Source organism: Chionomys nivalis, chromosome 10 (assembly GCF_950005125.1).
Source record: "Chionomys nivalis chromosome 10, mChiNiv1.1, whole genome shotgun sequence".
Lineage (NCBI taxonomy): Eukaryota > Metazoa > Chordata > Mammalia > Rodentia > Cricetidae > Chionomys > Chionomys nivalis.
The window spans coordinates 65,497,833-65,513,203 of NC_080095.1; the positions used below are offsets into that span (position 1 = coordinate 65,497,833).

At 43.9% G+C, this 15,371-nt stretch overlaps 1 protein-coding gene across 1 annotated transcript; it reads left to right on the plus strand.

Annotated features, from left to right (window-relative positions):
• Nucleotides 1-361: 361 nt before the first annotated feature.
• Nucleotides 362-13,070, plus strand: Sptssa (serine palmitoyltransferase small subunit A). Its single transcript, XM_057782884.1, has 2 exons — nt 362-572; nt 11,933-13,070. Exons 1-2 carry the CDS (start codon nt 461-463, stop codon nt 12,034-12,036), a joined length of 216 nt encoding a protein of 71 aa, XP_057638867.1. The 5' UTR covers nt 362-460; the 3' UTR covers nt 12,037-13,070.
• The last annotated feature ends 2,301 nt before the right edge of the window (nt 13,071-15,371 follow it).

Sequence of the window (15,371 nt, forward strand, 5' to 3'; positions counted from 1 at the left end):
ATAATCCCCTGGCCCAGAGGCAGGAGAGAGAGATTCCACACACTTGTTCCTAGAGGAACCCTTCCGAGCTGGTCTGAAGGAACCTGCCTCTTAATGGCAAACCCTCGGCTGGACGCCAGTGTGCACTGAAGCCGGTCTTTCAACCGCCATGCGGGCGCGTGGGGATGCAGAACGGGTGCTTAACCCCAGACTGTTTCCCGGGGCTGGGGAGCGCACGGGGGGTGGGGGGGAGGCGCGGGGTGGAGCGCGAGCATCCGAGGTAACCTCCTGACCAATAAGCGCCGGTCAGGCGGGGCCAGCGGTGGCCGCTCGGGTGCGCGCGGGGCTGGCGTACACGGTGACGCGCGGAGCCGGCAGGGCCAATGGGCTCAGGGTGGTGGCGGGCGGGCCCAGAGGCCTGGGGCTTTAGGAGGCGAGCGGGCCGCGGGCCGGCCTGACGCTGCTGCATCGCGGGAGGCGCATGGCGGGCATGGCGCTGGCGCGGGCCTGGAAGCAGATGTCCTGGATCTACTACCAGTACCTTCTGGTCACGGCACTCTACATGCTGGAACCCTGGGAGCGGACCGTGTTCAGTATCCTGTGTTGCTTGGCCTGGCCGGGGCTTTGAGGGGCGCGCGCGCCGGGTGTGGGTGTCTTGGGGCTCAGGGAGGTGGAACTGCCGAGATCGGGGTGTAGGGCGAAGTTCCCCTGCTCAAGGTGGAGGCGTCCTGATTTCTGCAGGCAATCTGGATGGCGACGTCTACCCTGGTGCTTCCACGTATCGCTTCGACCGCGCCTGCCTTTGCTTCAGTCCCCTGGTTGGAGGCAGGGATGCTGCTGGTGGAGTAAATCGCTCCGGGGTTGGGCGTCTTTGACCCTTTAGCTATTCCTCATTTGATGGCTTCCCGAGCGACAGAAACTCTAACCAGTTCACCAGGTTGCGAGAACGTGGTCGTGACACTCCCATACAGTTTTGGGAAGCAGTTTATAAATTACTGGTAGGCCTTTTGGTCTTCAAGATGGCAGTTTAAAAAGTGTGTTTCTTTTATGACTTCTTTGCACCGTGAGTACGAGCAGTGCCCGGGACAGATTTAGTTAGTTATGGATTAGTTGTAGATGGGGTTTCAAACTGTGCTTTGCTGTATAGTTTATAGCTAAGAACTGGTGAGTGGTGATTTTGTTGAGCACTTAGTGTATACCGTACCTAATTTTGACAGCTTCAATGAGTAGCTCAAGGTTGTGAAGTCTGTGATGTTTGTTGTCTCCTAAAGCCTGTGTTGATATCCTAGGATATTATTCATGTGGACTAAATACTAACAGTGCATTCTTTCTCCTCTTCTATTCACCTCTCCTTAATATAAACTGAATGATTTCACAATCACATGCGTATTTCACCCAGGCTCAGCTTTCCGGTGTGGTTTAGCTTCCTTAGGGACAACTTCACACTTTGCATTATTGCATTCTGATGACTGAGGTAGCGCTCACTCCAAGCTTAGCAAGGGTGCTGGTGTTGAAGGAGCATGAGGTTGTTGGGACCTGGCTCTTGAAAAATGTACCTGCTTGCAAGACATTTACCACTGGCATTTCTTTCCTAACCTAGAATTTAATAACCAGAAGGCCTATTTGGGGCTTTGGAGTATAAAGTCTGCTGATTTCCTGATTTGTTTGTTTATAGCTTCAGTTTGGTCTTTGGGTTTTTTAGGTCAGGTAAAATGTACATTTAAATGCATGAAACCTCTCAATAGTAGCAGGTCATCTTGGCTGAAAATTGGCCTAGTACAATTGAGCAATGTTGGTAAAGCCTCATAAAACAACAGTAAGGAAAGCCAGATGTGGCTGAATCAAGCTCAGGAGGCTGAATCAAGAGGACTGCTGGGAGTTCAGGTGGCCTGGGCAACGTAATATATAGCCAGTATCTGACAAGCCAGGGTTATATAGCAAATCTTGGAAGGGAGGGAGGAGGAAGGAAGGAAGGAAAAGAAAGTGTTGGGGTAAAGTTTGAAACTCTTTAAGTCAGAGGTTGGAGGTGTAGCTTAGGTGGGTCCGTATACTTGGAAACATTTGTAGGTTTATGGCTAAATGCTACAGTGGCAACAGTGTTAAGATTTTTCTGTGCTATATTGTAGTAGAAATCGTGTCCTGTTCTGAAGACGGAGAGAGATGATGGGAAACCTAAGGCCTCAGTAGATTTTGGTTTTGATATATTTTTTTTTTTTTTTGGTTTTTCGAGACAGGGTTTCTCTGTAGCTTTGGTGCCTGTCCTGGAACTAGCTCCTGTAGACCAGGCTGGCCTCGAACTCCCAGAGATCCACCTATCTCTGCCTCCCGAGTGCTGGGATTAAAGGCGTGCGCCACCACCGCCCGGCTTGGTTTTGATATTTTTGACATTGGATCTAGCTATGCAACCAAGCTTGCCTATGTTGCCCAAACTTGCCTCAAACTCAAAGTAATCCTCCCGATTGGCCTCTTGAATGTTGGTAGGTGTGGGCCACCATGCCTACTGCCGTGTATTTTCTACCATTACCTTCCCACTTTCCCTTGGGAGGAACGGATGTGGCTTCCTGTTACCAGGGAGAGCTAAGTGGATGAAACAGAAAGTTAGTGAACCTTCTCCGAAAACAGCAGCAACAGCAACAGCATCATCCTATGAGACCGTGTACTGTGGTGGTCTTAGACATTTGGTGGATGTAACTCTCCAAAGGGGGAAAAAGAGGTGAATGATGTATTCCATTGCTCATTTATGTTGACGTGGAAGACTTGTATAGTAAATGTAGATAACTAGAAAGAATTTATTTGTACATACATTTTAATACTTTGGTTAAAATAATTTTAACAAAATTTATTTTTTGTTACTTTTGTAACAGTATTCTTTTGTTAAAATAATTAAAAATATTTATTTAACTTTATTTTATGTGCATTTGGTATGAAGGTGTCAGATTCCCTGGAACTGGAGTTATGGACACTTGTGAGCTGCCATGTGGGTGCTGGGAATTGAACCCTGGTCCTCTGGAAGAACAGCTAGTGCTCTTAACCACTGAGCCATCTCTCCATCCCCTAAAATAATTTTCTTATACAGTTCATAGAAAATGTTAATTGCAAACTGGCAAAACCAGTCTGCACTGTGAAGCCAGTAGAAAAAAAAATCAGTTTTAGTTTCTATCAGAAAAAAAGCTGCCTTTTTTTTTCTGTTCAAATAATTGCGTGCGTGGCTAGGTGTGGTGGAGCACGCCTGCAATCCTAGTACTTGAGGTAGCTCAGGAGCATCATGAGCTCAGGGCTAGCTTCAGCTGCATGTTGAGGCCAAAACTCTGTGCCTCCAAAAATCACAAAACCAAACAAAACAACAAAAAAATTGTGTTAAAATAGCCACTCCTGTCTCCTTTGGATGAATAAATAGGCTTGGTGCTGTCTGTTATCTGAATGAAAATAAAACCCGAGTTAGTTATTATCTCTTCCTTTGTTGTTAGAGGTTCTTTGTGCCCCCCCCCCCCCCAGTCCTATCGTGAGATTGAGGAAGATGGGAGAGTATGAAGGGGGGTGGGGGATGGGGTGGCCTGGTAGCCCAGGGCAGTTCTCAGATCCTGATCCTTGTTAGAAGACCGGAAGTAGATCTCTAGAGGGGTTCTTGTAAACTGCCCTAACTTCCTGGGAGATGTTTCCTTACTTCCAGTTTCCGAGCTTTGGTTTGTTTTGCACTGTGTTTGTATTGAGAATGTTAGAATAACCTAACCATTGGCTGTGCTCTTAAGGCTCTTAAATAATATTTTCTTTAGTAACTTTTAGGAAAGGTGTAAGATAATGAAGACTATGCTTAATGAAGGTCTGGGAAAGTCCTGGGGGGGACTGACCCTGACCCCTGATCTGTGTTCACAATATACTTCAGCTTGTGAAACTAGCCATTTGTCACAATTTGTTTGTTTTTTTTTTTTTGTTTGTTTTTGTTTTTTTGAGACAGGGTTTCTCTGTGGTTTTGGAGCCTGTCCTGGAACAGGCTGGTCTCGAACTCACAGAGATCCTCCTGCCTCTACCTCCCAAGTGCTGGGATTAAAGGCGTGCGCCACCACCGCCCGGCTCATCACAATTTGTTAATAGCAGTGGCTGAGGGCCTCTGTAAGCCTTGAGTGCTGTGATGTTTACGGCCCTTCTGAGATAAACTAAGATCCATTCCCTTTCTCTCTCTCTCTCTCTCTCTCTCTCTCTCTCTCTCTCTCTCTCTCTCTCTCTCTCTCTCCCTCCCTCCCTTCTTTCTTTTTTTCTTTCTTTCTTTTTTTTCTTATGTTTTGAAGACAGGGTTCTACCATATAGCCTTGGCTGTCCTGGGACGCATTACAAAGCCTCAAAATCAGAGATCCATCTGCCTCTGCTTCCTGAGTGCTGTGTTTAAAGGTGCATGTTACCATGTCTGGGCTAATTTGTTTTGTTTTGGTTTTCACTTGTTTTTTTTTTTTTTTTTTTTTTTTTTGTTTTTTGAGACAGTGTTTCTCTGTGTAGCCATGGCTGTCCTGAAACTGTGTTTACCAGGCTAGCCCCAAACTCCTAGAAACCCACCCACCTCTGCTTCCCCAAATGTTCAATTTATTCTTTTCGGGGCTGGAGAGATGGCTCAGTGGTTAAGAGCATTGCCTGCTCTTCCAAAGGTCAGGAGTTCAATTCCCAGCAACCACATGGTGGCTCACAACCATCTGTGATGGGGTTTGGTGCCCTCTTCTGGCCTGCACACACACACACAGACAGAATATTGTATACATAATAAATAAATAAATATTTTTAAAAAATTATTCTTTTTTTTTCTATTTTTGGTTTTCCAAGATAGTTTTCTCAAAAAACCAATAAACTCAAGGTGTTCATATTTAATAATTAAAAACTGGACCGGGCGATGGTGGCGCACGCCTTTAATCCCAGCACTTGGGAGGCAGTGGCAGGCGGATCTCTGTGAGTTCGAGACCAGCCTGGTCTACAGAGCTAGTTCCAGGACAGGCTCCAAAGCCACAGAGAAACCCTGTCTCGAAAAACCAAAAAAAAAAAAAAAAAAAAAAAAAAAAAACCCAAAAACTGGGTTTCGTAGCTACCAGACAGAGTATATGTTGGAATGCTTAAAATAGTTAATAGAGTGTTTGAAAGGATATTTATACTAGGTGGTTATAAGTAGAAGTTTCACTCATAAATTTTGAGCAGTATGTTTTATGTATGTTCTGGACAATCCCCAAATAGTAGGGTTTCTTGGAAAGCAATATTTCAGCAGGCCACTGGGATGCTGTGCACTTATTGAGCAAGCCCTAACAGAAACAGTCATTGCCATCTTGGGGGACAACTTGATTAGCCCAGGTAGACAGCTCAGTGTGACTGGACGCTGACCCAGGGCTTGTCAGAAATGCATAGATAGTGTTCCGTGGACATACTCGTCAGGTTTCTGAGGCCACCACAGATGCTTTATGGAACACAGGGTCGCTAGCATCAGCTGAGAGCTGGGCCAGTCTAGAGATGTATCTCTGGAGGCTGCTCTGCTGCAGATGCTAATTTTTAATTTTCTTAAAATAGAATTCAAAGGGCTTCTCTGCCTGTGCAGCAGCTGAGCTGAGAGTCGTTTCATGTTGAAGGTTGTCTGTCGCTGCCCTCTCATGTGGCCCTCCTACCAGCCCCATATGAGGGGCTGGAGAGATAGCTCAGCAGTTAAGAGCACATGCTACTCTCACAAGGACAAAGGTTCAGTTTTTGGCGTCCACATGGTGGCTCGCTCCTGTGTGTAACTCCAGTTCCAATGTCTGACTGCTGCCCTCCAAAAGAGAGGAAGAGGGGAAGGAAGTCAGGTAGGTCTCATGTGAATAATATAGAACCAGTTGCATCAGAGCTAACTGGTGTTCTAGAAATAGGGACTGAAGAAAACCCTGGGAAACTTCTCTCTCTCTCTCTCTCTCTCTCTCTCTCTCTCTCTCTCTCTCTCTCTCCCTCTCCCTCTCCCTCTCCCTCTCTCTCTCTCTCACACACACACACACACACACACACACACAACCTTCCCCCTAGTACTGAGGCTTTAAATCTTTGTGAAGACAATAGACTAGTGAAAATATACATCTGTTTGTAAACTGGTACCTGGAATCAGAGCTACAGATTTCAGGGTTTAGTTTAGGGTGAGGATTTTTTTCAGGGCCTGCCCAGTGTTCATTCAACAGCATGATTTTTCTTTTTTCTTAAAACTGTTTTTTGTGTGTGTATGTGTATGTATGTATGTGTGAGAGAGAAAACAGTCCAGGGAATGGGTTTTTACTTCAGCACACTAACATCTGGTGCCTATAGGATTTTCTGTGATCTGAGAGATGACTGATCAGGTCACCTACATGAGGTGGTAATAGTATCAGATGTCATAGAAGTATTTGCTGCCATATAAGACAGCCAGAAAAGTATCAAGATACAAGTTGATACATTTGAGAAAAATACAGTTTCTTAACATTTCTCGTGGGATAATTTCCGGCTATTTGAAGTCAAGAAGAAAAGTAAAGATTTCTTGTTTGGAGCTCAAATTTGTAGCTGGCAACTGCCTTTTTTTTTTTTAAAGGCAGGGTGTTAACAGCTCCAGCTGTCCTGGACTCACTCTGTAGACCAGGCTGGCTTCAAACTCACAGAGCTCCACCTGCCTCTGCCTCCCAAGTGCTGGGAGTACAGGCGTGTGCCACCACCACTACCAGGCTATGGCAACTTCTTTTGTGTAGGGCTTTGCCTTTCACTAAATATTCTCTGCTAACAACCAAATGTTTTCCCTCACTTCCCAGATGGTTCTTTAAAATAAGTTGTATTTATCAAACTTTTGGATACTTTTAAGGGAAAACAGCTTTTTATAATTTGCTTTTACAAAGGACTTTGTCTCACGCCTTTGAGCGCAGCATGTGGGAGGCAGAGGCTGGCGGATTTCTGTGAGTTCTAGGCCAGGTCTACATAGTGAGTTCCAGACAGCCATGGCTACAGAGAGACCCTGTTTCAAAAAATAAAGAAAAAAAATAGAAAAAGAAAAAGAGAGGTGGATTGCTTTAAAAGCTTTCTGACACGAGCAGTGGGATCAGACTTAAAGCATTGTGTGTGCTGTGTGGTAGGTAAAGCCGAGTGAGCGAGCGTCCTTTCCCCATAGCTATCCTGACATTCAGAGAGACCCTGGCTTTCCAGTTTTCCAAGTCTGGTGAATGGCAGAGGGCAGGCAGTGTTTGGGGCAGGCAGTGTTGCTGGTCTTGGTTCTGACAAATGGTGTTTGTCTTTAAAGTATTTCCTCTCTTTGTTATGGTCTTTTTTTTTTTTTTTAAGTTGCTGGAATAAGTGCTGGGTTAGCTTTCTTTTTCTTTTTTTAATCCTTTCACTGAAACCTTATCAGCTCATGATTAGTTGGCTAATCTCTCTTAAAGAAACAGCAGGCGATCTACAAATACATAGTTTTATATCCATTTGAGTTTTGTTGTTTGTTTTGTTTTGAGAGAGAGTCTTACTGTATGTATATCATTGGGTATCCTGGAACTAGCTGTGTAGACCAGAAGTTGAATGAAATGTCTGTCCTGGCAGTGCTGAAGCATGCACGGGCAGCCGTATAAGGCGGTCCTGTTGAACTTGTCCATATTGGGTTTCTTGGTCTAAGCTGATGAGGATGGCTGTATGTAGCCTCTAATTCACAGATCCACCTGCTGCAGCCTCCTGAGTGCTGGGATTAAAGGTGCTTAACCGCCATGCCTGGTTCTATTTGCTTTATCCGTGAATGCAATATGATGTTTATGTTACAGCTTGGCTATAAATGACCCGTTTTTCATCAGCGCTTGTACAAACATTTGTCTTCAGGGCCTGCGTTTATTCTGGCACATGGCTGCTGGTTCTGGTGGAGTGATTTATGGGGTAGCTCTGTTATGGTGTCCTGCAGCTAGGAGCAGAGGGTCAGCAAGGTCTGGCCCTGCCCACAAGCACTTCAAATTCAGTGGCAGAGACCAGCTTTCCATTTTTAGCTTTTTAGTTTTTTTGGGGTTATATTCAAGTCAGAAGAGGCCTATCTACTCTGTAAATCTGACTTTTATATAACTACAAAAAACTTATAAGAAACTACAGAAGTTTGGATATATATATATATATATATATATATTTGGAAGTATATATATTTCCTGTCTCTGCTTCCCTAGTGCTGAGATTAAAGGCATTTGTCACCCGCCCCCACCCCCACACTTGGTAAATAGAAATATTTACCTGTCTTGTTTGTGTGTTGTATGTAATCAGATTTACACTTTTTCTTTTTGTATATGTCTCCAGTAGGGGATTGAGATGTGGTAACTAAATGCCCTCTCCAAATAAATGGGATCCTAAAGTGTTAATGAAGAAAGGAATCTCATTCCCCCCTTCCCCCGAAACCCAGGCTCATCAGGATGTTGGTGGCACACTCCTTTAATTCCAGCACTCAGGAGACAGATTCAGAGGGATCTCTGTGAGTTTGAGGTCAGCCTGTTCTACAAAGTGAGTTCCAGGACAGCCAGGGCTATTACACAGAGAAATCCTGTCTCAAAACACAATGATAATAATAATAATAATAATAATAATAATAATAATAATAATGATGGAAGAAAGCAAGAAACCCAGGCTAGGCCATGTGGTGGTGTTGCACGCCTTTAATTCCATCGCTCGGTTGGCAGTGGCAGACAGATCTTTGATTTTGAGGCCAGCCAGGTCTATAGAGCTAGTTCTAGGGTTTTGAAAACAAACAAAACAAAAGGGAAACCCTGGCCAGAAGATCAGTGACACCTCATATTATAGAATAAATCATAACACTTTGATAGTGGGGTAGCTGTGGGAAAACACCAAGCAGGCCCGAGTTGGGGTGGTGGCACTTGTTCAGCCCTTGAAGAACAGTTTTATTTTTATTTTTTTATTTTTATTTATTTATTTATTTAATTTTAGGAATCGGGTCCTTTTTTAAAATTTTTTTTATTGTTTATTTAACTTTATTTTATGTGCATTGGTGTGAAGGTGTCAGATTCCCTGAAACTGGATCTTCAGACAGTTGTGAGCTACCATGTGGGTGCTGGGAATTGAACTCGGGTCCTCGGGAAGAACAGTCAGTTCTCTTAACTGCTGAGCCACCTCTCCAGCCCCTTGAAGAACAGTTTTAGTGAGGATTGTGTTGCCTTCTGCAGCAGAGTGGATTCCTAGTTCTCACATCAAATCTCAGGTAGGTTATGTGTCTACACTGTATAGATTAGGACTCTGGTGGAGTTTTTGACACAGGTAAGATTGGCAGGGTTATACTCTAGAGCAATGCTGTTTTTAGCACTCACTGTTTGTACTTTACAGTGTCACGGATAATTTATTACCATTTTTTTTTCTTTTTTTTTTTTTTTTTTTTTTTTGGTTTTTCGAGACAGGGTTTCTCTGTGGCTTTGGAGCCTGTCCTGGAACTAGCTCTTGTAGACCAGGCTGGTCTCGAACTCACAGAGATCCACCTGCCTCTGCCTCCCAAGTGCTGGGATTAAAGGCGTGCGCCACCACCGCCCGGCACCATTTTTTTTTTCGAGACAGGGTTTCTCTGTGGTTTTGGAGCCTGTCCTGGAACTAGCTCTTGTAGACCAGGCTGGTCTCAAACTCACAGAGATCCGCCTGCCTCTGCCTCCCAAGTGCTGGGATTAAAGGCGTGCGCCACCACCGCCCGGCTATTTATTACCATTTTTAAACTATGTGCTCATGTGTGCGAGATGCCTACATGCCATGGCACACTTGTGGAGGTCCGAGAACAGCCTCATGTGCTAGCCCTTGCCTTCTACTTTGAGAGAGGGTTTCTTGTTTGCCCACATGCAAGCTTCCAGGATTTCTCCTGTCTCTGCCTCCTCTGGATGGAGGCGCCCTGAGGTTACAGGCCTGTGTCACTGCCCAGTTTTATATGAGTTCTGGGAGGCCCTGGTTTGAACCCCAGCACTAGGAGTAAACAAAAACCAAACTGTTAAATCAAACCTCCAGTGGATGTTCGGAAGAAACGCACAATCCATCCACCCTGTCGTCCTACACACAAGTGATGGACAGGGAAAGACACAGAAGATGTTGATAGAGATTAGAACCCCAGGGAAATACCTCTGCTCAGAACAGGAGGCTTAGTGCAGCAGGTACCAAGCCATTCCCCAGTTAGCCATTGGGTTTGCTAGGAGGCCCCTGGGAATCTTAAGGACATTTTTTGTTTGTTTATTTTAAAGAAACGAGGTGATGTGATGAAGAGAAAGGTAGAGATTTAAGGATAACAAGATGAGATGCAGGTGGTGGTACAACACTGAGAGGCAGAGGCAGGAGGATCTCGGAGTTCAAGGCCAGCCTGGTCTACACAGAGTGAGTTCCAGGACAGCCAGGGCTACCCAGAGAGCCCCTGCTCCTCACCCGCCCCCCTGAAGGATAGGTCAAAGGGAAAGCACAATGTAAGGTTAGATAAACCAGAGGTGGGAGGGGCTTCCAGTTGCCTTTGCTCCACGACGGAAGTGGATTTAGGTTCTGCGTCTTGATTTGACCTCTGCTTCTAATGACAGCTTTCAGTTTGGCCCTGGGCGAGTCACTGTTTTCTCAGTCATAGCTAGAATAAACATCTCAGAAAAACTCTTGATAAAGAGATCTGCCAGCTGAACTGTTACACAAATATTAGTTTGTAGTGAGCACATTGTTTATTTAAACCTTGTTTTCTCGTAAGAAAGCCATGGGCTAAGAAAAATGATTCGGTAGGTAAAGAACTTGCTGCGCAAGCATCAGGACCTGTATTTGGATGGCCGGCATCCCGGTAAAAAGCCAGGCGTGGTGACGCATGCGTATGATTCCAGTGCCGTCGAAACAGGCTAACTTCAGTGTCAGTACTTTCGGCATGTGGTAGTTCAAACTTGCAACACCTAGATCATACCTTTTTTTTTTTTTTTTTTTGCTGTTACTTAAATTGATAGACCTTATGAAATTATTAAACGTAATCATATTCTGTCTCTCTCTTCCTCAGTTTTCCTTTTCCCTTTATTTTATGTGTATGGGCATTTTGTCCGCATTTATGTCTGTTCACCAGGGAGACCAGAAGATGATATCAGATCCCCTGGGATTGAAGCTACGGACCGGACCGTTGTGAGCTGCCATGTGGGTGCAGAGAATTAATTGAATTTGGTTCCCCTGAAAGAGCCATTTCTCCAGCTCCAATATGTGCTTGCTTGTTTCTTAGGTTAAACACTATATACACTTCATTTTAAGTCATCTGATGTTTTCACCACTATCTAATAGGGAGAATAATAGTGCTGACTTTACCTGGTAGAGGTAAACGGGCTAAAAACCATGTAGGGGGGCTGGAGAATTGGCTCAGAGGTTAAGAGCACTGGCTGCTCTTCCAGAGGTCCTGAGTTCAATTCCCAGCAACCACATGGTGGCTCACAACCATCTGTATTGAGATCTGGTGCCCTCCTCTGGCGTGCGGGCATACATTGAGGCAGAATGTTGTATACATAATAAATAAATAAATAAATAAATCTTTTTTTTTTTTTTTTAAGTTTTTCGAGACAGGGTTTCTCTGTAGCTTTGGAGAAATAAATAAATCTTTAAAAAAAATAAAAATAGGGGCTGGAGAGATGGCTCAGTGGTTAAGAGCATTGACTGCTCTTCCAAAGGTCCTGAGTTCAATTCCCGGCAACCACATGGTGGCTCACAACCATCTGTAATGAGGTCTGGTGCCCTCTTCTGGCCTGCAGACATACACACAGACAGAATATTGTATACATAATAAATAAATATAAAAAAAAATAAAAATAAAAAAATAAAAAACATGTAGGATGTTGTAATGGCAAGCACCCTGTTTCTGCACTGTTAGTTCTTTGTACGGACTTGATAAATAGGAAACACACTGTGTGACTGAGTACCAGAGATGGATGGTTGTTGACAAACTGGTTTTAGTTTTTGAACAGATTAAGAAAAATAAGTTTCCTTAACTATCACACAGATTCGATGCTGGTGTCCGTGGTGGGGATGGCACTGTACACCGGCTATGTCTTTATGCCTCAGCACATCATGGCCATACTGCATTACTTTGAAATTGTACAGTGACGAAGACGTGCCCAGGATCCAGAGGTTCCTGGGGAAGATGGATCCGCCTTGTGAAGTTGGAATGAGACCTCATCCGATGTACTCCGATGTACGATGCTCTCCAGATGTCAACATACCCAACCTTATAAATAACAGAGACTAAAATTCATGAGTAGAACAGGAAAACCATCCTGACTCATGTGTTGTGTTCTTTCTTTTTGATTTTAAAAAGAGGCTCTTATATAGTAGCTTTTGTCTATTTTAACATTGTAGTCATTTGTACTTTGATATCAGTATTTTCTTAACCTTTGTGACTGTTTCAATATTACCCAGTGAAAGCTTTTCTTAATGTAACTTTGAGTACATCTTAATTGCCTTCTATTTTTTAAATCCAAGGTCATCAGTTGGGCTTTACTGTTCTTGCTATTGTATACATCTTCCTGGATATATTTCTACTCTTGACCAAAGTTTTGTAAGAACTATTACAGAATTTGGGGATGGGAGGGAGGACACTTGGAGACCTACTTACAAAGGATTTATCCGCAAGCTTGAACTCAGGAGTGTGGTTTTAGCTCCCAGACTCTTAACAGCTTTTGCTCTACAACTATTAAAGTGTTTCTTAGTAGTGAAAAAGTAAAGATCTTGCTAAAATTAATACAAGGAACGTTTCACCTTTTAGATATCTAATTCTTACATGGACTTATTTCCAGCCAACTTTGATTCTCGTGAGGGTGGATGGTCAATAGCAGTGATGAGTAGTACATCAATAGAGCTTTTCTTAGAAGGCAGAGCAGTTTCCTCTGAGGCATATTGACGGTGTATGTGCTCAAAGTCAGTTTGCTGATTGTGACAGGTGCTGTGAACTGCGTTTGCACACTGTGGTAAGATGTGATGTGATGAGATGAACTGTTGAGAACCGTAGCCAAAAGAAATGTAAACTTGGTTAAAAATCCTTCCACTCTTTGTATTTTTTTTAAAAAAGGTTTTTATTCCTTAGATGTAAAATGACTACCTAATTTTTTTTTGATGTAAACTCATTAAATTCAAAGGAAAAAAATCAATGAATGTAGCAGCATATCTTTTCTTTTATGGGTAAAGAGTGATCAGCAGCTATTTTGTGAGTTGGTTGCTGGAGGACTAGTTCAACAGTCACTATATCTTAACATATCTCTGAACATAAAAGTTCTAGTAATTAGAAAATATACACTATACATTTTAAGACGTCCTCTAGCATAAGTTTTGGGGTGTGTGTGTGTGTGCATGTTTATGTATGTCTGTGTGAGTTGTTTGTCTGTATATATGTCTTTGTGAGAGCATTGAATCCCCTGGAACTGGAGTTATGAACCTGGGTCCTCTGGAAGAGCAAGCAGTGCTCTTAACCACTGAGCCATCTTCCCAGCCCCAGTTTTGCTATTTTTTAAAAGTATTTTTTGGCTCTGAATTTTAAGGACAAGATTTTTTTTTTTTTTATCCCGAGGCTTCAAGCAATATATAAACTTTCAGTATTTATCATTATAGTTAGCTTGGAATGATAAGTGTGTGTAACTATTTTGGGTTTTTTGATTGTTTGGTTTTGGTTTTTCGAGACAGGGTTTCTTTGTAGCTTTAGAGCCTGTTCTGGGACCAGCACTGGCCTTGAACTCACAGAAATCCACCTGCCTCTGTCTCCTGAGTGCTGGGATTAAAGGCGTGTGCCACCACCGTCCAGCTACTACTTTGGTTTGAAATAGTTAAAAGTTGGGTGTTATGTGAAATGTACTCAGGTCTAAAGTTGAATAAGAGCATTTAGCTTAGGTTTTGTTCAGTTAATGCCCATGTTTGCCCATTAAGAACTGCTGACAGGTGGGTGTCTCATGTTCTTCCGTCCCCCTAGTGACCTGGAAATAGAAGGTGAGAATCGACTTTTAGACGGGCACCCAGATTGCCTGCTTGGCTGCCTTCTCAGAAATCTTTAATTATCCTCATTCTTGGCTGAAATCCAGTAAATTGCCTTTGCGTAGCTGATGATTGGCACAAACCCTGACCTCATGCAAGGCCTGTTTACCCTCACGGGAAATCAAGATGAGGTTTAAGGAGAAAGGAGTGTATGCCCTGAGAAGTGTTCAGTGAAGTACACTCTCACCAACTGGCCAGTGTCTGGGCTGTCTGTCAGTAAATGACGAATGGGGAGGTCATTCCACTCTTTTCACTTAAAGATTCATCAGACAGTTCTCCATGCCTGCTTGCCTCTCTGTCTAGCAGGGAGAGGTACTGACTGTTTTCAGACTGTAATGTTTTCAGAGGTAAACAGGGAAGATGGAGAAATAACCAGTGTCTCCTCCCCTTGCCCCCCAGAGCAAAGGGCAGGTTTGCTCAGAGCTTTGGAGGATGAAAGTATCTCCTTTGGAGCAAACCTTCATGAAAGTTGTGGAAGAGAGCCCTGAGCTGCATGCCACTCGCTGTGGTATAGATATCATCTGGCTATTTGCATGGCCCAGTGGGAACTGGGGCTTGGGAACCAGAACAAGAAAATCTTAATGCTTTGGAAGCAGCTGTAGCAAAGCCATTTGTGTCTAACTTCAGACCCTCGTGTTTTCTGCCAGCATCAGGCTAATGTACTAGCTTGCTGATGAGTAAACTCTCAGCTGCTTCCCAGTTCTCATCAGGTTTGCTGAGGAGAACGGGATGCTGTTGGCAGATGGGGGAAGGTAATGGCGCCACAGTCGGCCTTGGCGATGAGACAACTCTCACAGGTCTAGCAGTAAATTCTGTCCAAGTATTGGGGGAGGGGTTAGGGAATGGAATCCCCCACTACCCTACTGGCTAATGATTAGGGGCCGTGTGTGTGAAAAGTAGGAAACACAGGCTCCCTAAATGGTACCTTGATTGTTGCTTATTTGTCCCAAGACACATGAAAAAGGGATTTAGGACAGTCTGATAGCGGACTTCACAGACCTGAATTCAGGGCAGCATGACTGGCTGCTTGGGGCAGCAATCGTGTTAGTGGTAAGGAACATGCTGTTCTGTGCACACCTTTGGGGGTTCTGCAGAACCTGGGAGCTCATGTAGGTGGCCACTTGAAGCTGAAAGATGGCCAAACCTGAATTCCCTGGAAGAGCTGTTCTTTTCTCTCCAAGTCTTTGCCGTCCCTTCTTATTTCCTTCTCTGACCTGAGCTTTATTGAGAAAGATGATTAAAGATGAGACCTAAGCTCAGTATTTTGCAGAGGGGAGGGATTTTTATAATTTTATTGTTATTACAGCCACACGAGGCAGTCGCTTTCCCTTTGGGAGGTAGGCACCTTGGTCCACCTGATGGCATTCAAGTTATATTTGCTGTGACGAAGGGAAGTTAACATGCCCTTGTTGCCTGGGGGG

What these genes read in the sequence shown, in the direction of transcription:
- Sptssa (XM_057782884.1), top strand. Translation starts at nt 461, where the DNA reads ATGGCGGGCATGGCGCTGGCGCGGGCCTGGAAGCAGATGTCCTGGATC. An exon ending in CTGGGAGCGGACCGTGTTCA is followed by an intron (nt 573 to 11,932) that starts GTATCCTGTGTT and finishes ACTATCACACAG; the next exon opens with ATTCGATGCTGGTGTCCGTG.